Genomic DNA, 25192 nt, shown 5'->3' on the forward strand with positions numbered 1-25192 from the left:
ATGTTTAACAAAAATATATTTATTTCTAAAATAAGTGTAAGTCATAAATTTATATATTTATATAATGCAATTTTATGTCTAATCTGTTTATAATACAATGTAGTATTTTGCTTAGGCAAAACTTGATTCTGAATTTATATTTACATAGCGAATTGGTTGACAAAATTTTTTCTTGTAACAAGTTTTAGCGGCATTAAAAAGTATTCCGCAAATCATGCCGATACCAACCACTGTTCCTACACCTAAAATGCTCCATAGAATATGTTTTGGTCTCAAGTCTGAGAAGGAGAATCCTCTCTTTGGTGCAAAAGTAGTGTCAAATGCGGGACAGAAAGACACTGTGATGTTTGTTATGAACGCTCCGTTCAATCTCATAGGCGCTGCACAACTGTAACAATATATACACATATTGATATATATTATCAAGTTATAGTTGAAGTTGAAGTAATATTGAAGAAATGTAAACATCAGTTTATTAGGAATCTAAAATAATTATAGGAATTTTTTTTAAACATGAACACTGAAAATCTGTTTTTATATTCATACTTTGGAAAAAATATTAATGTATCTCTGTCAGGATATTTTTATCACAAAAAGTCAATTATTTCTTCATGAGGAAAACTATATAAATATTACATAAGTATTTTGTTTATTTTCTACTAATCTTAAGATGCAAGAAGAATTCATAGATGAGCAAGGATCCAAAAATTTCAAACCATATTCATACTACCAACACTGTCATAGAAACATAGTTTCATAAGAATTTTTACATCCACAGAGCAATTTAAATAACATCTTGAATCATCACTTACATCAGCTAGTCTGTTCTGTTTTGATATAGTCATTATTTTTATTGACATTTATTTACACAAAGATTTTACTTGATATCTATTTATTTTTAGTTTTTGCAAGATAATACATATAGATTACTGCAAGTAGATAACTTGTATGATGCTTATATTATACAGGGTGTCACAAGGTGATATACTGAATCACAAAACATACATTGGGGCTGGGGGTGATTCAGATAGTTCTCTAGGTCCTCTACCTCCTAGCTTCAGTATATCACTACTTCTTGAGACACCCAATATAAGCATTGGATATAGCTATCTTTGTGTCTGATCTGTTTCCAGGCATTTAATGTACCTTTGGAGTGTTAGTGTTACAATAGTGCTTTCGTACACATTTCCACTATTACGATTTGTGGCGTCAATTAGAACGAATTTTTATCCTGATCAATGCTGTAAATGTTTAAGTATATATGTATTATGATATTTTTTCTGTGGATAATTTCATTTTCGGATTCATTCTGAATTACGCTCAAATCTTCCTAAGTCTAAATAGTAATTATTTAAAAAAAAATAGGAATGCCAACTTGGGGCATATTTTCGTCGTTTTATCTCTTCCCACCAAAAAGCTATACTCACTAAGGTATTTCTCCCGCTCTGAATTTTGATCCTGCGTCCTGTTTGGTGACGATATTAGCTAAATCACAGTTGCATAGCCAGTTGTTGCCCGTCATGCCCAACACCTCTAACTTGTTCCACGGCATAAGGTCCGTCGAGAGCTCGCTCAAGTTATTGTCATCGAGATATACCTGTTGAGGAAAAGTGCACGCTCAAACGTCGCATTTACATGTCCTTAGAATGTGAAACAATAAGAGCTAGCGCGCACGAGCAACTTTGTCTCCGCAACTTTTTTGTCTCTCCCATCAATTTGTATGGGGAGTTGCGTCGCTACGTGCGCGCACTTTCATACTAGCCCATGGGTGGAGAGACAAAATAGTTGCCGAGACAAAATAGTTGCGGAGACAAAGTTGCTCGTGCGCGCACTGTCTAACAGTAAAACTATTCCGAAGTTACAATGTTGAATGTTGTTTAAAGCTTGAAAGTTGTGAATAGCCAATAGTTATTACATACAATAAATTGTATTCGCTATGGTAGAATATTCTAGTCTTAACTAGAATACGACTCGGATCTTTTAAATTTACTCGATATACTATTTTCGTACACTCTGATCAATTGAAGTATTAGCACATAAATTCTATACTAATGAGGTTAATAAAAGATTAAACTTGATAATATCTAAGTAGGAACTTCCAATACTATCGCTTGATAAAACCACGTCCTAATTCCGGGATGAATTTTGCAATCTATCGAGTATTATCAAAACAAATATAAACTGATTGATCAGCTAACCTAGTTTATTTGAAGTAAAGTAAGAAATATAAACTGGGCCAAACCGCATTGTATACTTTATTTACTGATTATGATTTGTTTGCGTACGTGAAAATCAATGTCAGATTTTATAGGAATTCTCAAGCCTTGTTCGTTAAAGATATTGCCTATATGAATCTTTATACTTAATTATTTCGAGATTGAAATTACACAATTATTATAAAAGTTATAAAACACGCATAACAAAAATATCTAGAAAGTACAACGAGGAAGGTCGGCAAACGTGATTTCATACATGAACGTTTTGATAATATGTATTACGTCGCGGTAGATTAGTTTGGCATCCACATAATCATGGCGATTTAAAGGACGAGACTATATTATCATTGATATATGTTTGTCTTCTCTACGGTATATAATCGCTTAAAATACACAACTTTAAATGTCAAAGTTTGTTGTTATTACCTCTTTCAACGTCCATTTATCTTTAAGTCCTCGGAAGGCATTGTGACTGATGTATCTTAAATTTTTATTGTGACAGAGATGAAGTACTCGGAGTTTAGCGAGCGGCGAGAATGTACTGCGTTTCACTTCTTCAAGATTCTCGTTTTCGCCAACTTCTAATTCTAGTAGATTTGTTAATCCTGTAAAATGCATAGAATTTTATACTACAACAATTTTTCGTATTTCGTTCGTTTCGGAACGTTATAAAGGGTATGTGTTTAAAAGAATATTACATTATTTAGATCGGACCAGAAGGTACCGTAAAAAAACGTAGGAAATTGAATAATTTGGAAAATCCAAAAGTGCACGCCTCATAATTTTTTTTTAATAATTATTTTTGTTTATTTAATAACAATTAAACCACATCGAATCAGACCCTGAAAAATGAAAGGGTTCTATTCCTGAGCATACTCAAGCGTAAGAGAAAAAAAAAGACTCGATTAGTAAAGTATTTCGGTCGCTATCGTGTTAACAAGAAAAAGGATCCGCACATACAGACACACGGACGTCCAAGACAGAACTTTTTTAAACTGTTTTTTAACTAGTTTAAATAACAAAAATGACATCAAAAATATCATGAACGTTAAAAATAGTGTTTTTTCTTAATATGTGTGTGTATGTATTATCTTACAAGTGCAATGTATGATACATAAAGACATTTTAAGTTTGAAAAATCAGATGTTTTGCGCGAAGTGACAGTAGTACCCACCTCAACGCTTCGCTTATGAGGCGTGCAATACCGTGTCCTAAAACCAGTGAATGTAGAGCTCTCTATTGAGTGACACCTCATAGGAATCGTAGACCAAACTGTAACGTAACCCCACGTATATCTCACATTACCAACAAAACTTAACGAAAAATACGCTCTTTTAAATTATTATTGTTCATATCTAATGTCGTATCCATTCAAAACAAAGGCAGTTAATATGCTGTAAGTGTATTCGGTTAACTGAAGGGGCCCAATAGCTCGGATATTAGCATATCTTATACTACAATCTCAATCTAATGGTGCAAAAAGTCGTGATCTAAGATATGACGCATATTTTGGCCAATGCGCGGAAATATTAATGTATATCTTATAATTGATACTCACGTCCACATATAAATCGTGTTTAGTAAATCTTAAAAGGAATACGTATATCCTGAATAGTTAGTATCCTCTTATACGCTCCGAGATCATTTACGTCACGAGCAACATGTAGCATCAAATCTACAACGACGCGGGTCGTGATAATGATGTATTCGAAATGAGTCATTATATTAAAACTATCTACATTGTGAATGAGGAACTATTTTGGAGGCAAATCGGCATTTAAAACGCCTATTACTTTCGTTTCAAGGTGGATTTATCAGACACTTCACCTTATTAAATATTTCAAGGTTCGTTTTCCGACAAAGCGTAGCGATATTATCTCTACGTTTCTCACCGACGAATGCGGATGACTCGTCAGCGAAGTATTTTGCCGCATCTTGGGAAATATCACCCGGACTCCGAAGACGAGGATTAATCAGCCAAGTTTTGCATTAAGTGAAAATCTGATAATACATGATCCGCTTTCGTTTCTCGACAAGTAGGTAGATATAACGTAACGTTGCTGACTGGCGTTTTACTACACCAATAGAAAGTTCGGTGATCGTCTTCTCGTAATTAGAATGTGTTTACGTAATATTAGTTCGTATTAGAATTGTATTTCGTTGATTCAGATATTAATACATGCGGAACGAATTTCTATTTTATGCTATTTATGGAACTAATATAATATTTGAGAAGGGTGGAATTTTTTAAAGCGGATTTAAGTAATTTTAGAGGTTCTGCTCTTGCATTGAATACCTAATAACATTGTAATCAATAAAAATTATAAGTTGTTTATCAGCTGTTTGAGGAAATCTTAATGTATATAAATCTCGTGTCACAATGTTTGTCCTCAATGGACTCCTAAACCACTTAACCGATTATAATAAAATTAGCACACCATGTGCAGTTCGATCCAACTTGAGAGATAGGATAGTTTAAACATGTAGGTACCACGGGCGAATCCGGGGCGGACCGCTAGTATTTAACATATTTGTAATTTAGTTTCTAGTATCAGTGTGAATAATTTGAACTCGTGATTTCCCACGACACTTCAAATGTGTGGTAACATTTTGTTGGTATCGTTATCATGATTCATAGGTGATAAATGATAATACTAGTGTTTTATCATTGATTCAAAAGACGTTAATAGTCTACTTAGATAACTTATTTATTTAATATAATAAAAATATATTTGATAAAACACAGACGTGACTAGGTATTAGGTTTTAACATTTTTATCTGCACAATAAAATAAAAACATATTCGATTGACGTAGTCTATTAATTACTTACAAGTGTATAATAATACGCACTTTTGCTCTATAATATCTCAAAAAGCAGGTCATATTTTATTTTTATTCATATTACCATTTACGCAGAGGCGTAAGTCAACAATACGGAATTAAAAGTTCTAGTTACAAGACAGAACTTAGCTCTAATAGTGAGGTTAGCTTAAACCACATATTATTATGCACGAGCAATACCTTTATAGTTTGTAATAGCACTGTATTGTGTAGTAAGATTACGTACCTACAAAACTGTCATCGTTAAGCTCAATAATCGGGTTGTTGTTGAAAGTCAAGTACTGCAAAGTTTTGCCGACGATGCTCAGGCTCTCGGGGACATTCAAGAAGAAGTTCCCAGACAGATCTATTTGCCGCAGCTTCACGAGACCCTTAAACGCATCTAGCGGTATGTTGTCGATGTCCGTCTTCGATAAGTCGAGAACCTAAAAGGAATATGTATGTTAATCGTTTCGCTCAATCTTTACCTTGTTTATTCATGTGAAAGGTTGATTGTTCCGGTGTCGATATGTACTATTTTATTAAATGTTTTAAACGGAAATATATTATGATACGAACTTGTTATTTACAAGAAACTGTATTCGGATGGATTTTATCATTGAAGTAGTTATTTATAAGTATATCAAGTACCCATAAATAATAAGAATATATACAGGAAGTATTAACTGATAGCAAGAAAATCTAATTTTCCTAATCATACACGTCTACAGATTAATTCTACGTACAGTTTCAATCGCAGGTACCCAAATAAAAATTGTTTCTTTGGTACCCATACACTATAATTATAACGCATCCATCATCACTTACACACCGATCTGTTGTATTTAGTATGTTGCAGTGTGTACAAACTATAAAAAATCTACAAACTATAGATATACTACAACTACGCCCATACAATACGCAATATAGGTACATATGGACATGACAGGTGAAATTCATAGAATATAAAGGTGTGCGTCTAAACTATAATCAAGTATTTTGTTTACAAATATGGATATGTATGCTTTCCTGGTTATCACTGATTGATACGACGCCATCACGACAACACTACGCCAGTGTTTATCGCGCATTCAGTTTAGATAAACGTTAGAACAGACGATTTATCATTATCAATCATCTGAAAATTTTATGTCATGATAGTAGATACTTTAAAAATCATAATGACTCATTATAATTGAGAATTTAATAATTGGGAATTAACGTTTGTGAAAATGATATTTTTTTTTCAAATTATTATCAATAAATCGGGAGTGAAGATATACGCACACATAATTTTTTTCTCATAATTAATTGATAGCATATATGAGTTTATACCAAACCGTGTTCCGTAGATTTTGAGCTTTATTAAACACTTGAAACTTGTTGTCGTGCAAACTGCAAATCGGCTTTCCCAAAATTCCCACTTCTCGTTGTTAATAATTTTTTGGACGATTTTTTGCGTATGTTACGGAGATATTGACTGCTTCCTATCAGGTGACACGTTTGCACAATTGTCCTGCTTTCGTATAAAGAAAAAACCACCTAGGTACCTCGAGTTTGGTCGCGCTTGACAAAGCAATTATAGTCACATGATCTAGGATTTCTATTGGGTTGTTGTTAAGGTAGAGCCTCGTCAAATTCGGTGTATACTGGAACAGATATCTGTCCAAGGAGTGAATCTCGTTGAAGCCCAGATTCAAAGTCTCTAGGGCAATGTCACTATACACCCCATTTTTATATGGACCTTGGAATATTTCGCTCCGTAACACTTCTCCTGCAAAATGATATTGTTTTTATATAATAGATTGTTATGATACTTCTGGTTTGCCTTGGCTTACTTTAATATTTTATGATATGATGAATAGTGGTTCATAACTCGGTTCTTAATCCGAGTTAATATCTAAAATGGCAGCTTTAATGTTAACAATTGTTATAATTTTTTCCTCTCAAACTGCTTTTTATGTTATAAAAAGAATATATGTATTATTTAAAATAACAAACATTATTGTGATTAAAATATTACCCGAAATAGAATTTTTGCTCAGGTCCAAATATACCATCCGATCAATTTTTCTGAAAGCGTCATCTTCTATTTCAACGATTTTATTAGACTTGAAGCTAATTGCAATTTTGTTGCCTGGCACGGGGGATAATTGTGTGACATTTGTTATACTGTTGTTAAAGAACGTTATGAGTACATGACTATCTGAAAAAAAAAACAAATCATTAAACAATATGGACGATGCCTACTAGTAATATATGACCTTCGGTATAATTATCCTATTTTGAACAAACATAAATATAATAAGCGGTAGTTAGAATGCAGTTAACGTAAACACTAAAAATCGAACGCGAAGTGATAAAAATTGTAAATAAAGTACGTTCTCAATCCATTATAAGTTTGCTGTGGATATGTGGGCTGCTGTCATTGTTATGCTTCTTATCACATTTCGCGATATGATTCAGTCTGCAATTTATTCCACCATTCACCCATTTATATTTAGACTCTATAATCTTTATCAATTTCAAATTGAACAACATTGTCGAAAAGACAATTAGTTTAATATAATTTTAATTACATAATTAGATGAGAACATAATATAATTCATAGACACAAGAGGTACCTTTTTCTCCTAGACCTTTAATTTCCTCAGGCCAAAGTGGAATTTTATCAATGTTTCGCCGCGAACAATTCAATGTTAGATTGTTTACATCTTGAACAAATATATCACAGGGGCTCTTCTTGTCGCCTTGCGCGTGAGATCCATAAACTAGGACACTTAATATCACTAACACCTACAACAAAGAAACACCATTATCTTATGTAATTCGTGGATACACGCACCATTTAGCCTAAGGCGATTGTCTTTACATTACTCACTTCGGGTACATCACGTAGAAAGTACATTTTCTTCAAAATTGGAAAGGACACTGCTCGTACACCATACAAAGATCTATTATTATCTTATCACATAGGAGGCAAGTGATATCATAAAAGATATGAAACAGTTGCGCCTCATTGGTTAACGTTTATTTGTGATATCGTGTAACAAATACAAGCGATGTACAAACATTGTTCTTTATTTTTAGGAAGTCCTCAGCATAACGGCCGACAAACTGGAAGAAATAATTAAACCATTGAACGATAATGATTACGATCACGCAACAAAGAACAAATACGCCGAAATCGGGTCACCGGATTCGACGGAGGAGATGAAAAACTTGGAGAGTCGGCAGGCGGCGGTTACACTTCTACAAATTAAAAATTACGATCCAACAAAATATATCGTCAAACCCGAGGAGAGTCCGAACATAATGTTCAAAACAGTAAGTTTACCGCCTTCGGACAGGGCGAGAGAAGTAATGCACTGCAATACAGTCATCGATATAATAAGCAAGGCTGTCGCGGTCGCTCAGCGTGAAAACGAGGAATCTCATAACTATCCGCCAAACTATACGAGCGTGATTGACAAGACGCACGTGCCCTGCGCCGCGGACTACAAGCAGGAGTACGTCGACGAGCCGTACACGCACAACGCGCCGCAGAGCGTCACCAGTCTGGGCAGCAACGATGAGCACAACAAGGAAATGGACCTGTCGCTCTACAGCTCAGCCAAGAACGAGTACCTGGATCCGAACGAGCAGGAACGCGAGGCGAACGCATATGTACATAGAACAATTACGAGCAACAAAATGTCAAGTTTCGCGGATGAATACAAGCAGCACGTATACGCGAGGGCGTGCGTGAGAACGAAGCCGGCGAAGGAGAATTCGGTGTATGAGGAGTGCAGTCAAAGCAGCAGCGGATCCGACCCAGACAGGCTACAGATGGATATATCGGAGGTGTCGCAGGTAATTGAACATGAACACTAATCATTTTTCCCACATAATAGTTCACTGTCTACCTTTCCTCAAATTCCATGATAGGTCACTAACAATTTATTTAATTTTTATGTATCGTTTAACCAAAATATATTAACAAACTGAAGTATTTCCATACTCTCGAGGCCGACAGCTAGTGTATTGTATCAATTATGTTGAATATAATTTGTCGGCGTGTGGTAATGACCTATGCAAATAATGCTATGTCCGTCTGTGTACCTTCCACGTGATTATTATCACTGGTATTATTAGAATGGTCTTAAGTCTTTAATTACTTTATCCATTTAGATTTAAACATTGATTAATGTTTATTTTACGGATGAAACTGCGGCTAATAGTTTTTATTTATTAGGTTTGGTTATTAAATTATTTAGGTACTTATATGATAACAACTCATTCTTACTTCTTAGTATAAATTGTTCTTTACATGATTAAGCGAATGTGAAACACGATAATAACTACAAAAAAAAAAAAAATTAAACGCATATTTTCAATACATTTTCATATTCAATATTTTGATATTTTATTCAATATGAGCCTGTAATATTATGGATAATACCTAATGTTAGTAAACAGTTTATTAATGCACCTTCTACTTAAAAACAGGACATTATTTCCATACAAGAAATGTTTCCTGTCCTTTATTCCCACATTGAGCCATTTATAAATGAAATTCCATTTAAAAATGAACTACATTGGCTGCATTGTAAAATTTCAGGACGATCCCGAGGAAACTCAGTCGGTGCCGTCAGCGCAATCGTCGCCGAAACCGCCGCACGAAAGTGAAACCGAAAAGGAATCGTTATGGCACGCGTTACATAAACAGAACGGTGAGATTTCTAATTACAAATATATGCATGTTTGGTTTATTATAATAAAAAAAGTTAATCATAAGTGAAATGTATTCGGTTAATTATAAATTGTTGTCCAATAAATTTGCATAGCTTATACATTATAGATAGATAGCTAATAAGGGCTCTAAATACTAAAAGTAAATGGAAACTTTATATTTATCATGTATCACTGATTCTATGCCCTTTAGTAAATGTGGCTAGACTAGGCGTTGGACCAAATCCACCAATTATCTAGAGTCTGGAGTCTAGACCATTTGCCCTTAAATATAATTTCATGATAATACATAAGAAACACTTGTTGAATATTTATTTTCATTATACCTTATAACTTATTATCAGGTCGTGGTGGAGAAACAACACAGTTGCTCCGGCGGCTAATAAACAGCAAGCACACGGGCATGACGGTGTCGCCGCTGCGAGCGAACACGTCGCCCCTGCCCGCCGCGCTACTGCCCAACGGGGCTGTTTCACCGGTATGTATGGAGAAATAGTCGGTTAAAACGCGGTTTTCTTAAGATTATCTGTCAGGTGAATGACAAGTACAGTGTGCAAGTCGTGGTAGATAAATATCGCAGATATTCGGGCGGCTAATAAACAGCAAGCACACGGGCATGACGGTGTCGCCGCTGCGAGCCAACACGTCGCCCCTGCCCGCCGCGCTACTGCCCAACGGGGCTGTTTCACCGGTATGTATTGAGTAATAGTCGGTTAAAACGGGGATTTCTTAAGATTATCTGTCAGGTTAGTGACAGGTACAGTGTGCAAGTCGTGGTAGATAAATATCGCAGATATTCGGGCGGCTAATAAACAGCAAGCACACGGGCAATGGCGCTGTTTCGTCGGTATGTATGGTAGTAAACTCTGCCTAATAGACACATTGGCAGAGTTTTGCTTCATACAATTTTTGAGTGTAGCTATGCTTCTATTAGTTGATTGTACGTCAATGCAGTAAACTAAATTATTTTTAAAACGAAAAATTAAACCAAATTCGTAAAAACAAATATATTATTTTTAGAGGAGCATAGAACCTTTTCCTTTTTGTTAATTTAGGATGAAAAAAGAAAACAATTTGTCAGGCTAGTGCTTGACAAAGTGGTGACGTCACGATTATTGATAAAAATATACCTTTTATGTATTTATATACAAATCATATGAAGAGACACAACATCATCATACAATTATTTAACCAAGAAACTGTTTTATACTACCGTATATATTTATTTATTACACTTTATTGTAATACAACCATTATATAACAAAAAACAATAAAAAGAAGATATATGGTACGAGAAGGACGTATTACAATTGGCGGCCTTATCACTAAGCAGTGATCTCTGCCAGGCAACCAAGCGGCAAAAAAGCGAAATATTTAATAATCATTTTTTAATTGAGCTGAAATTAGAAAAATCATAAAAAAAAAGAATAAAGAAGAGTTATACACTAAATGAATATTATATGCACATACATAACTATACAAATATGTATAATAACTATATTATATACCTATATACCTAAATTAAAACAAGATTTTTAAATTAAAATTTTTTTAGAATGAAAAGAATGAACATATTCGAATCGACTATCTGTAGCTAACATTTTGATGAAAAATGTTTCAGTATAATTTGAACTCGTTCTTTCATGTCTACAGATTTAAAAATTGGCCTTGTTTTAATTTGTCGTCTCTTCAGGGATTTATTGAAAGGCCTATAAACAATCGATATTTACTTAATGTGAGGTGTATCGTGCACATCGCTTTTACTGACACATCGAAAATATTATCACCAACACATACAAACTTTTTTCTATAATATGTATCTTTGTCTTTCAAAATCTGTGGATGTGTCACCCGCTACTATCGATCCCCCTCAATACCCTTATGATTCTCGTAAACACGTTTGCTTGTGTGCGTGAGCCATTTCGAACGTTTTGTATGAAGTTTCCTTACTGTATGTATCTGTATGTTGTGCTATCAGGGTTGTTATCAGCAATGGGTAAAACCGTTTTTAAGTCGTGGTTTCGCAGCAAAATACGCGTTGTCAACAATTTTTTTACTTGCTTTATCAGGGCAGTTTCGACTAGACCGTCAAGTTGATAGAATTTAGAAAGAAAGAAATTAAACTTAAGGTGATTGCAACGATCTGTTCCCAGCCAATATCCCGCTAGATGGCGCTGAATTCTACATTTCTAGTTTATTTGAGTTTTTGCGTAATTGGAATAGTCATCAAACCTAGGAATAGTCATGGCGGTTACTGAATATTATATTTTATTGAAATATGTTATATCATTGCCTTAAAATCCACCCAATTCGGTAAAATTATGCGTTTTAACATCTGTCATTGCATACAGGGTCGTTTACACACACAGACGTATACAAAAATGATAAAGATTTAACTCTAGATGGCGTGAATGTAAAGCGCGTCACACACGGTGAAGATACTACCTATAATATTTTATCTAATCTAGTAATATTTTATATTACAGTATCTTAAGGTATCCGGTATCAGCGTTCTGACCATCATTTTTCTTTTTTCGCTGTAGAACCGCCATCCTGTTACAAATGACCCACAAAGGAGAATGACCACGGGTGGTATCGGTAAAATTTTAGTTGTGCCACGTATTCGTTATATTGTTAATTCCTATTTGTATTTATAATGATCATATGTATCAATATTAAGTCTTAATTAAACCGGATAAATTGAAATAATAGTAAAAGTAAAAGTTTTTCTTTTGAAACATGTATGACTACGTATGGAATCGGTAAAATACTAGTTGTGTCACGTGTTCGTGATATTGTTAATTCCTATTTGTATTTATAATGATCATATTTATCACTATTAAGTTGTAATTATACCGAATAAATAGAAATAAAAGTAAAAGTTTTGTTTTGACACATACCTATATCTATCTCTCTTGCAAACGTCATATGTCATAGTTTCTATTTGAAATGTCAAATGAATGTGTTCGACGCATTGTTCGATGTTATTTTGAAATAATGTTTAAATTACGATTTACTTTTCACATTTGTCTTGTAAATTAAAATATTACCTATGTAATAAATGTAAAACTTAACGTTCATCGTTAGTTTAAACTCGATTAAGTAGTTTTTTGAAGTGTTGAATAAAACTATTGTTTTATTTTTATTGTCGCGAACTGCGGCTTATTTACATAAAAACTTTAATCATATCTAAAAGTACTAACATCAAGCTTTAAATTGAGCTATATTTCATCTTGACACAATAAGTTTGATTGCGATACCAAGTGCCATAGTCACTTGGGCAATCTCCTGTGGTTTTCATTTTTCTGTATGGGTAGACAAAACTTCAAAACGCCACCTGCTACGGTTTATATTATTATGAACGATTAGCTTTCCGCCCGCATTTTCAAAAAAAAACCCGTATAGTTCCCGTTCCCGTGGGGTTTCCGGGATAAAACCTATTCAATGTGTCCAAGTTACGTTCTATATGTGTGCTAAATTTCATTGTAATCGGTTCAGTAGTATTTGCGTGAAACACACACATACACATCCTCACAAACTTTCGCATTAGTAGGAAGTAGGATTGTTATAAAAATAAAAGTTATATTTGTTGGCGTAAACTATTTTATTGTAATTTTGGGAAATAAATAATGTCAAAATTGATTACCTACAATAAAACGCAGTTTTATTTTATTACCTACATTACACTATTGTTTTTTTTTTATCAAAACATGTATTTGAAGTAGCAAATATGATATTATGCTGATCCAAGCATTTTCACTCAAAACTAATATCACTAATGATTTGTAAAAGTAAATTATTTCAAAATACATTTCATAACCAACAAGTAAGAATAATTATTCATACAACAACAAATCAAAAACACTATTTACTATGGAAAAAAAACCAGGAAGGTGAAAAACATATTTACGATTTCGATGCACTCGACTTTTAGTAAAATAATAGGTAAAAATATTATTATGGTTTTGATCACAGACATATCTGTGGTTTTGATTTTAGCTACTAGTATCAGAAAGCTGCGTGTTCAATGTACGTCGGGGTCCCACAACTGTGGAGGAAGGAAGGTAGAATACCTCCATCGAATAAGTGAAGTTTCTCGACATACTCGATTTGCCGGCCGGCCTCAATGAAGATTGTCCGAAAGTTGTATATGTGCTCTGTAACGAAAAAATTTCGCTAGCGCGATTCAGAGTGAGGTGTCGTACAATATACCTAATGAAGTTTTTCATCTTTTTATTTTACTGCAAATACAAAATAAAAATTAAACAATGGTAATGTAAATTCTAAACAAACTACTACCAAAATACAATTAGAACAAAAATCATTTGACTGGTTGATTTCACCCAGAGGCCAGAGGCGGCTCGTGACAAAATTGTATGGGTGTTCACTTGAAATAAAACAACGAAAATACAATAGCGTAGCAGGATAATTTATTACAAAAAAAAATGAGCACCACCTTTTATAAAATGTCTATAACACTAAAAATTACAAAGTACAGGCTATTTCAAAACGAATTCAATGACTAGGTATCAATAATTAGTAAATCACCGAATTTGCATTCGCGAGCGTAGGTATCCATAGTGTTTGTCACTGACGGTCACTGACCTCTATAACTTATAGTTATAGAGGTCAGTGGTGTTTGTTGTGTAAACATGTATGTATTTGAGTAGTTAGTAGCATATTATATTCTGAATTTCTGATCCATGCCTATTCACTCAAAACTAATAACACTAATGATTTGTAACAGTAAATTATTTCAATAGGTAGGTATTTGAACATTTCCCAACAAGACGTAAGAATAATTATTCGTAGGTATACAAGATACAATAACAAATCTAATACACTATTTATTATTTTATTATTTACTAGCGGTCCGCCCCGGCTTCGCCCGTGGTACATGTTTACGTTTTCTCTCCATAAGAAGTAATAGCTAGAGAGCTAGCGCAAAGCTACCTGTATGTATTTGACCAGACCTGGATTTTTGTGTGTTGATTCCCCTATACCTACTATACATGAGATGAGGAGTCACTAAGCCCAGAGTGGTGGACGGGGCGCGCGCTTAGGTAAGACAGGTGGAAATTTTTGGCGAACTTTGAAACCATTTGACCACGTCTGCCATTTTGATATTTGAAAATAGATTATTATTACTATCGGAAAATAACAATGGCAGACCATTATCACGCGGATAACATTCTGGCAGACACTTATGAAAGTGCTGAAAAAAATACAATTTTGAAAGTATTTGACCAGATCTGCCATTCATATATTTTATTTATTAGGGTCTTAAAAACTTATTTTCGAAACGGCAGACATTTTCATTGCGTACAGACTTCAGCAGACAACAAAACTTTACAGACTTCAGCAGTCAACAAGACTTAGCTTCTACATGGTCAGATGTATATATGTATTACGTTCCCTGACCTTACATCAATGATTTACTTTATTAATGTTTTTATGGTCATTTACATTTAATTTTGAAAACTATGAAATAAAATTTATAAATTTGATGATACAAAACTAAATATACATTTGTAAAGAATCTCAAATATAAAGTTGTGTTGCAAATAACAAATCATCATTTAAATATTTAGTTTATTTCTTTATTTAAGAAACAATTAACAATTACAAAACAACATAAAAAAACACGCATGCATTTATTGAAATGTTCATTCATCATCACTATCGTATGGCGTTGTGTGACTCGTCTTCATAATCCATTGAATCGGATTCTGTAAAAGTAAAACGTAAATTATATAATAAAAGAAATGAGTCATTATAAACTTACCTAGTAAGGCAATGCCTTTGATGTCGCACGATGCCGCCGCGCCGCCAGTGTAGGTACTTCTGCTGCTACATGAAAATATGCTAGGGTTGCAACAAATGGGAAATAAAACAATTGTGATTATTACTATTATGATGTAATCATTTATTCATATTATGTACATTCAAAACAATTGCTATTATTAAATCTGATGTAATTATTTTTTCATAAATATATAATTATTATTAATTACATAATATATTGCACTGTGAAATATTTACGTATCACTTTATTTTTGATGTTCTTAATTGTCTTTTATAAAATTTAAGTGACGCATTCGCATTGGGATCAACAATCCGATAAGAAAAGAATGGAGACAACATATACATAGCTTTGATTTCAATTCTACAGATACAAAATATACAATCTATCTAAAATGATACAACGGATGTTTCCTGCGTTTTCTCGTCAAAATACCGAAACAACGTAATTATTGTATAGTAGTTGGGCGTGAAAGTAAAAAAACAAATGAAAAGTGTTTTCCATATGATTATTTATTAAATTTACGCGATTAAGAATAATTTCAACGATACAATTTAGTAACCGAGAATTCAGAGGATTAAAGAAAATACCTGCCTGATCATTTTATCAAACTCTAAAAGAATTATGGTTATTTCGCATCACTCGGTTTATTAGTTTGGTAATAATTATTAAAGGTAGTTACAACCCTAGCCATTGAGTCGAACGGTAGGCAACACAATATCGACTTTGTGCGGGTACATATGGTACATTTCTTCTTGCTGTGAAGCGTAATTATTATTATTAAGATTTTTTAGGCTATTTTGAATCAGCTGTTCTAATTTAATTCTAGAAATTTATTAAAACGTGATTTTTTTAAAAGTATATTATGAGTTTATAAATACCTCAACCAACAGTTATTGTGTCCTATCCTCATTTCTTTATATCTTGGTAGTTAACTAAAGTGTTAAATTTACATAACCTCAACAACAACATTTACACTGCCACTGCACTAAAACTAAACTAACTAGCTCTCTAGCTATAAGAACCATCCTCGTACTTCAAGGGATATAATAAAAAAAGAATTATCGAAATCGGTTCAGCCGTTCTCGAGTTATGCGCTTACCAACACATTTTGCGATTCATTTTTATATATAAGACTAGCGGTCCGCCCCGGCTTCGCCCGTGGTACATGTTTACGTTTTCTCTACATAAGAACCATCCTCGTACTTCAAGGAATATAATAAAAAAAGAATTATCGAAATCGGTTCAGCCGTTCTCGAGTTATGCGCTTACCAACACATTTTGCGATTCATTTATATATATATACTAGCGGTCCGCCCCGGCTTCGCCCGTGGTACATAATATTTACGTTTTCTCTACATAAAAACCATCCTCGTACTTCAAGGAATATAATAAAAAAAGAATGATCGAAATCGGTTCAGCCGTTCTCGAGTTATGCGCTTACCAACACATTTTACGATTCATTTTTATATATAAGATAAGATTATGTGAAAATAACCAGGAAGGTGAAAAACATATTTACGAAAACATAGTAAGTAACATAATATGGCTGTCGCTACAATAATTATATTTCAATTTTATCTTTTTATACCTAGTAGAACTGGCCGACGAATAAAAAAAATCGTATTAGAATAAATACAATAAATTACGGAACAAAAAAAGGATTGTAACTGAATTAGGTATGTTTGTTTCTGGGCGCACCGTTTTCGACGACGCGACGCGCGACGTAAGCGTATTAATAAAATTGTGTGTCTGTCTGAAAATTCGGAAAAGCATATTTTGCAAGTTTGTAATTACTTTGATAGTTTACCGATTTATAATAATTGTAATTGTAATTGTATAATATATAATTTGCAATGTGGTGAAATTTCATAAAAATCACGGGCCAATTTTTTGTTTTGAATCCCACCGAAAATATAATTGCGTTATTAGAATAATTAATTACTATACCTACCCACGATCAATTATTACAATATAGTCTCAAATGCATACTAGAGAAATATTGCAATTTGATTCAATTAAAATGCATAGCATACAAAAATAAATTCACAACACAAGAAATTCCGCGCGCAAATCATAGCGCGTGTCAATGAAATCAAGAATGTTTTATATCAAGCCGACGCGGACGACGACGCGACGCCGAACAAAAGTACCTACGACGGACGACCACGCTTCGAGTTGCCAAACGCAAACAACATGAGTAATAAATTGTTTACAAAAAAAACAAGTTTTCCATTTTTCTGTATGAGTAGACAGAACTTCAAAACGCCACCTGCTACGGTTTATATTATGAACGATTGTTATAAAAATAAAAGTTATATTTGTTGGTGTAAACTATTTTATTGATCAATAATAATTGTCAACATTGATTACAATAAAACGCAGTTTTCTTTTATTACACTATTGTTTTTTTTATCAAAACATGTATTTGAAGTACCATATAATATTATGCTGATCCAAGCATTTTCACTCAAAACTTATATCACTAATGATTTGTAAAAGTAAATTATTTCAATATACATTTCATAACCAACATGTAAGAATAATTATTATTATTCCTACCTACAACAACAAACCTAAAACACTATTTACTATGGGAAAATAACCAGGAAGGTGAAAAACATATTATTATTTACGATTTCGACGCACTCGACTTTTAGTAAAATATAGTAGGGAAACATAATATTATGGTTTTGATTTTTGCTACTAGTATAAGAAAACTGCGTGTTCAAACTACTTGTTTGTCTGTCTGAAAATTCGGAAGTACTTTGGTAGTTTACCGATTTATAATAATATTGTATATATCGTTGTTTAAAAAATATTCAAACACAATAAAATATGATATATGTACTGATTTATCACTGGTTTCAGTGATGAACTGATGAGTCAATTATAGCCACTATACTTTCGTCATACGTGTGTATGATTGATGTGATTTGCAACGTGGTGATATTTCAGAAAAATCACGGGTCAAATTGTCCCACCGAAAATATAACTGCGTTATAAGAATAACTATACCTACGATAAATTATACATAATACAATATAGTCTCAAATGCATACTAGTGAAATATTTTATTTGAATCAATAAAATAAAAAAAAAATAAAAAATAATAATAATACAAAAATAAATTCACAACACAAGAAAATCCGCGCGCAAATCATAGCGCGTGACAATGAAATCAAGAACTTTCGAGCCGACGCGGACGACGAAGGAGCCTAACAAAAGTACCTACAATCATAGGCGGCTCGTGACAAAATTGTATGGCCGTGTTCACTTGAAATAAAACAACGAAAATAGGTACCTACAATAGCGTTAGCAGTACAAAAAAAATGAGCACCACATTATAAATGTCTATTTATACACTAAAAATTATAGAGTATTTCAAAACGAATTCAATTATTATTTAGCAATAATTAGAAAATCCCCGAATTTGCATTCGTGATCGTATTCATAGTGTTTGTCTACACTAATATTATAAAGAGGAAAACTTTGTTTGTTTGTTTGATTGTAATGAATAGGCTCATAAACTACTGGACATTTTACCAATGTTTGCAAGTTTGTGATTACTTTGATAGTTTACCGATTTATAATAATTGTATACTTATATCATTGTTTAAAAATATTCAAACACAATATGATATAGGTACTGATTTATCACTGGTTTCAGTGATGAACTGATGAGTCAATGTTAGCCACAATACTAATCACTTTCGTCATACATGTGTATGAACTATGATTGATGTGATTTGCAATGTGGTGAAATTTCATAAAAATCACGGGCCAATTTTTTGTTTTGAATCCCACCGAAAATACATATATTACTAATTGCGTTATTAGAATAATTAATTACTATACCCACGATCAATTATTACAATTTACAATATAGTCTCAAATGCATACTAGAGAAACATTGCAATTTGAATCAATTAAAATGCATAGCATACAAAAATAAATTCACAACACAAGAAATTCCGCGCGCAAATCATAGCGCGTGTCAATGAAATCAAGAATGTAATTTTATATCAAGCCGACGAGCGACGACGCCGAACTAAAGTACCTACAGTACCATTTACCTTCAGTGTACAATACAGTAAGGGTCTTCAACGTGCGGCCCGCGGGCCGCATGCGGCCCGCGGCAGCATCCTTGGCGGCCCGGCATTAGTTTACTCAAAATGAGGTTCATATGTATAGAAATTGTTTTTATGTATTTATTTCTATTATATAATTTAAAATATATATGTTATTTTATTTATTTCATGCATCAGATAGGTTAAATAAAACGCGCGTAGTCCAAAACTTATTTCCGCGCTCGCGCTTGGCAGGTAGAGGCGCACGGTGCGGTGTGCGGGTGGAGGGAGTCGCCGAAACGCAGTGGCGCGCGCGGCTGGCAAGCAATGTCAGTCAGGTTTGCATCTCACAGAACTTCGGACACGTTTATCTCATTCGCTCGTTCAGTGCGTTTAAACAAGTTGTAACTTGATTTAGTAATATCAAATTATTGTGATGGCAGCAAGTTGAAGTAGAAAACGGAAGGTCGTTGATGAACACAGGTTATTTCAAGATAAATGGACGAATTTATATCTTTTCGTTTGTGTCGGGGAAAAACCCATTTGCCTCGTATGTAATGAATCAGTTTCTGTGGTGAAAGAATACAATATCAAGCGTCATTATGAGTCAAAACATTCTAGTAAGTTTGCACATCTTCAAGGACAATTACGAATTGATAAGGTGGAGACTCTGAAAAAACAACTTAAAAAACAACAGAATTCTTTTCACAAACAAAATGAAGATAGTGAAGCAAGTGTAAGAGTTAGCTACATAATTTCGGAGAAAATTGCTAAGAAGTCAAAACCATTTACCGACGGTGAATTCATAAAAGAATGTATGGAGGCCGCAGCAGAAGTTTTATGTCCCTCGCAAAAACAACTTTTTTCCAAAATAAGTCTCTCCGGCGTTACAGTCGCAAGGAGGGTAGAAGAATTGGCTAATGATATCGAACGATCATTAAAGGAACGCGTGGCGCAATTTGTTTATTACTCCATTGCACTCGACGAAAGTACCGACATAACTGACACCGCTCAACTGGCAGTGTTCATTCGCGGCATTGACGTTAATTTTGTCGTTACCGAAGAAATGGCTGCTCTTTTTCCTATGAAAGGCAGTACAAGAGGATGTGATGTGTTGGAATCGTTCAATTCCGTCATAGATAGATATGGACTCAAATTATCAAATTTGGCTGGAATTTGCACAGTCGGCGCACCATCTATGGTTGGAAAAAACGAAGGACTTGTTGCTTTAATAAAGAAAAATAATCCCGATGTCTCTTTAATACAGTACCACTGTATCATACATCAAGAGAATTTAAGTGCTAAGTCAGTTAATATTCAAGACGTTATGAGTATTGTGGTAAAAACCGTTAACTTCATCAAATCTCGAGGTCTTAACCACAGGCAATTTCAGGAGTTTTTAAAAGAACAAGACGCCGAATATGGTGACATTACCTATTTCTGTGATGTTCGTTGGCTTAGCAGGGGAAAAATGTTAAAAAGGGTGTTCGATTTGCGAAAAGAAATGGCAGCATTTATGCTTAATAAGGATAAAGCTATTCCACAGTTTGGTGATGAAGCATGGCTAAGTGATTTTGGATTTCTTGTTGATATAACAGCACATCTCAATGATTTAAATAAGAAATTGCAAGGAAAAGATAATATGGTTCATGAACTATTTGACGCTTTAAAAGCGTTTGAAGTGAAGTTGGAGTTGTGGATCAATCAATTAAAAAATAATATGACCACGCATTTTCCACATTTATCGTCATGTCGAATTCTCAACATGGACAAATATATTACCGCGCTGCTGGATCTGAAAACACATTTCGAGTCGCGTTTTACCGATTTCCGAAAACATGAAAAAAGCTTGAATTTGTTTGCTCGCCCATTCAATGTTTCTGTCGAAGATGTCCCTGATGATGTTCAGATGGAGTTGATAGAATTACAATGCAACTCTTCTTTGAAAGACAAATTCAACTTAGGATTGTTCGAGTTCTATTCAAAATACATCACTACTACACATTTTCCTAAGATAAGAGACCATGCACTGAAAATGACATCTCTGTTTGGTACCACATACCTGTGCGAGCAGTTATTTTCTCGGATGAAAAACGTTAAGTCGAAGACAAGGAGTAGAATCACCGATATTCACCTAGAAAACAGTTTGAGGATTTCAACTACCACCATAGGGACTGATATTGATAAGCTAGTTAAGAATAAACAATGTCAATCGTCTCATTGATTTCAATTTCAATTACTTTTAGTACTGTAAAATTAAATAATAAATAACTTTAAATATTATTGTTAGTTTTTATTTCAACATTCTTACTGGAACTGAAAAAAGCAGATGAAACCGCGAAGCGCAGCTAGTAATAAAAATTTTTTGTTTTATTGCGGCCCACCGAACAAATATCAAAGTATAGTTGGCCCTTGGCTTCATAAACGTTGAAGACCCTTGCAATACAGTTTACAGACCTACGACGGACGAACAATAATGAGTAATAAATAAAAAAAAACATAGTTTCTAAGGTCATTACTTTTATTTTATTTTATTGTTATTTTCTTTGAACGATTGGAAATGAAATTACTCAATTTTTACACAGAACTTTGATTTATTAGAATTATGCTCATTATGCATAAGATAACGAACGCGAATGCACGACATCTAGCGCGTCAATGTCTAAACATCGCCTTTCGTTTAGACATTGACGCGCTAGATCTGTAATAAGTATATAGTCTATGCGCTAGATGTCGTGCTTTATGTCGTGTTTCGCTTGGCAAAAGTCACGCACACTACTGTAGAAGTGTCAAATTTTTCCGGTATTTTACTGTTGTTTTTCTAAGTAAATATTGTAAATTATTGATTAAAAAGGTCGAACGCGCACACATTTCATTATAGAGAAGTGATAAAATGATTAGTTTTAAAGAAATAGTGTCTGTGTTAAGTGTTTAGAGGTAATCAAAAATGTATGGAGGGACGGTCGGAACATCAACCTTAAACGTGTATCTTATACGGACTCTCTACACGACAAAATCAGAAAAAGCCAACCAATACAACAAAGCCGCTAAATCAAATTTTATCTTAATCTTTATCATGGGAGGCCTTCGACTCAGTATTTATTCTCCGAAATTCGAAGTACAATATTATAATCTAAGACCACCGCAGTCCTTGTTTTTAAACACAGAATTTAATGTTAAATTATTTAAATTGTATTATATATTTATGTAATATTATTTTAAATGAGATTAGATAATCAACATTACATAAAAAACGATTTCCGTTCCAAGAAGTTAACATTTTCCAGTTAACATGTTAAATCAGACAATTTTTATGAGCGCTTTAATTAATAAAGATTTCTATTACATTACCTTAATTCTTACAACTATTTATTTACACGCAGAAATTTTAAATGAACTTCTAATAGACCGGGAGATACTGACACAAAATTTCGAGTCATTTGTAACAGGATGGCGGTTCTACAGGGTTCTTAGTACGCAATGACAAAAAGAAAAATGATGGTGTGAACGCTGGTACCGGCGGCTTAGTCGCGTGGGCGTTAGTCGAACTCGTCGGAAAATAGCGAAAGTCAAACGATTCGTAACAGTATGGCACTTATTTTTCTTGGAAGTTTGAGGATCAAAGAATATAAATACAAAAATTTCAAAGATCTAGGTGTTGGAAATCTTCACTTATATAAATTAATACTAAATTAATATTTCAAGTATGACAGCACTTTTTCCCCCTACTAGAAGTATGGCAAATATAATAATGGTCAAATTTTATCAAATACTCTCCAAAAATCCAAATGCAATACTGGTACAAAAAGTTTGGCGAAATAATTTTTTTTTGCAGATTTTCGGCGGTATGGCGACCATTTGGAATCGTCCGAAAAGTATGGCATGGCGATTTTCGTAAATGGCTGCACGACGATGGTTACCTGTGCAAAAGTTAGCCTGGTACAAATGGTTGAATAATTGTTTTATTTAAATCAACATATTCGCGTCGGTATGGCGGGCTGTAAGTCACACCGGAAAAGTATGGCATGACACTACCGCCTACTTCTTTTTTATGGGCTATCGGTAAATACTAAAATTTTTGTGTTACAAATCGTTTGACTTTCGCTATTTTTCCGACGAGTTCGGCTAACGCCCACGCGACTAAACCACCGATACCAGCGATCACACCATCATTTTTCTTTTTATCATTGCGTACTAAGACCCCTGTAGAACCGCCATCCTGTTACAAATGACTCGAAATTTTGTGTCAGTATCTCCCGGTCTATAAGTAGAAATACGTTCTAAGATATCTTTCTATACTGTGTAATAAATCTACACTATTATTATAAAGAGGAAAACTTTGTTTGTTTGTTTGTTTGATTGTAATGAATAGGCTCATAAACTACTGGACCGATTTAAAAATTCTTTCACCATTCGAAAGCTACATTATCCATGAATAATATAGGATAGGTTTTATCCCGGAAATTCCACGGGAACGGGAACTTTGCGAGTTTTTCTTTGAAACCGCGGGCGGAGCCGCCGGCGGAAAGCTAGTAGTGCTATAAAATAATACAACCATATTTCAGTATGTAAATATATGCATAGAGTACAAACAACTGCAAAGCCTATTGTTAAAGTTGTTTGGGTTTTCCAATAGTATTTACTTTGAAAATACAAGGACGTTCAAGTCTATGATATGATAAAATAAACTTTAATTAAAACAAAATAAAATATATAGTTACTTACATTATTTTGTTTCATAGTTTTATGAAAAAGCATCTCTTGAAAAGTAAATTACACAATTATTTTTCAAATCTGTCTCTATAAATTTCCAGATAAATATATTTTTGTTTCTATTAAATAAATAATTCATGTATGTTAAATAATCGACATGATTAAATTAAAATTTGTTCTATTTAAATATAATTTGCTTTAAAACACGACCACCACAATCTAACACGCGAAACATAATAAACAATGGATAAACACCACACAAACGAGGATGCATTTATAATATTCTTTAGTACCTACGTGACGTTTCGTCGAGGTGAAAAAGCGTTTTCCTCGAGATGAAACACCTCGATAAACATTTATTTTGAGTTTTATTGTCGACAGATCGATTGTCTCGCTTAGCAAGGACACGTGTATCTTTCTCGTATTGTTACTGTAAATTTTTATGTATATCTCTTATACAATTACCATGGGATATTCTAATAAATGATATAGGTGGTAATAAACCATTTTATAAAATTTAAATTCAGGACGCGGCGAGTAAATAAAAAGTTCTTCCGTATGTAATGTTGTTATGACTGTTAAGTACGAGGAAATTAAATTTATGCAGTTAATATCGTATTAATGCCTCTATTGCATTTGCGAATAAAAATGCATGTGCATAGTTGTATCGTTATTTACTAACACAAGATTAAATATGACAATTGTTTTAACAAGCGTGCAATAATATTAGTTTATGATTATCAGTATTTACAAGAATCTTATTACAGAGTCATCATAATATATTATATTTAATGCACTGTTTCCATACTTATGCCCTTTGATAGGCGTAATAATTAT

At 33.6% G+C, this 25192-nt stretch overlaps 2 protein-coding genes across 3 annotated transcripts in view; one reads left to right on the plus strand and one right to left on the minus strand.

Moving 5' to 3' along the window:
- Positions 1 to 25192, plus strand: part of LOC149486435 (uncharacterized) — a 32462-nt gene that overhangs the window by 1170 nt on the left and 6100 nt on the right. Inside the window, exons 3-5 of the mRNA XM_089698071.1 lie at positions 8129 to 8890; positions 9639 to 9750; positions 10114 to 10247. Of these exons, the coding sequence (XP_089554197.1) occupies positions 8129 to 8890; positions 9639 to 9750; positions 10114 to 10247 (1008 nt within the window). The remainder of the gene's footprint in view (positions 1 to 8128; positions 8891 to 9638; positions 9751 to 10113; positions 10248 to 25192) is intronic.
- On the minus strand, positions 2 to 24501 carry LOC149486436 (uncharacterized). 2 transcript variants are annotated; one of them, XM_089698072.1, is made up of 8 exons: positions 24368 to 24501; positions 7663 to 7834; positions 7062 to 7244; positions 6589 to 6812; positions 5286 to 5484; positions 2643 to 2821; positions 1428 to 1597; positions 2 to 388 (listed from the first exon to the last, which is right to left on the minus strand). In XM_089698072.1, exons 1-8 carry the CDS (start codon positions 24398 to 24400, stop codon positions 112 to 114), a joined length of 1437 nt encoding a protein of 478 aa, XP_089554198.1. In that variant the 5' UTR covers positions 24401 to 24501; the 3' UTR covers positions 2 to 111. The 2 variants fall into 2 exon arrangements, with proteins under 2 accessions (XP_089554198.1, XP_089554199.1); XM_089698073.1 differs by lacking the exon at positions 24368 to 24501 and adding an exon at positions 7920 to 8076.

Source organism: Colias philodice, chromosome 8, assembly GCF_061535455.1.
Source record: "Colias philodice isolate Cphi_HAF_F1 chromosome 8, ilColPhil1 Martin Lab GWU primary, whole genome shotgun sequence".
Lineage (NCBI taxonomy): Eukaryota > Metazoa > Arthropoda > Insecta > Lepidoptera > Pieridae > Colias > Colias philodice.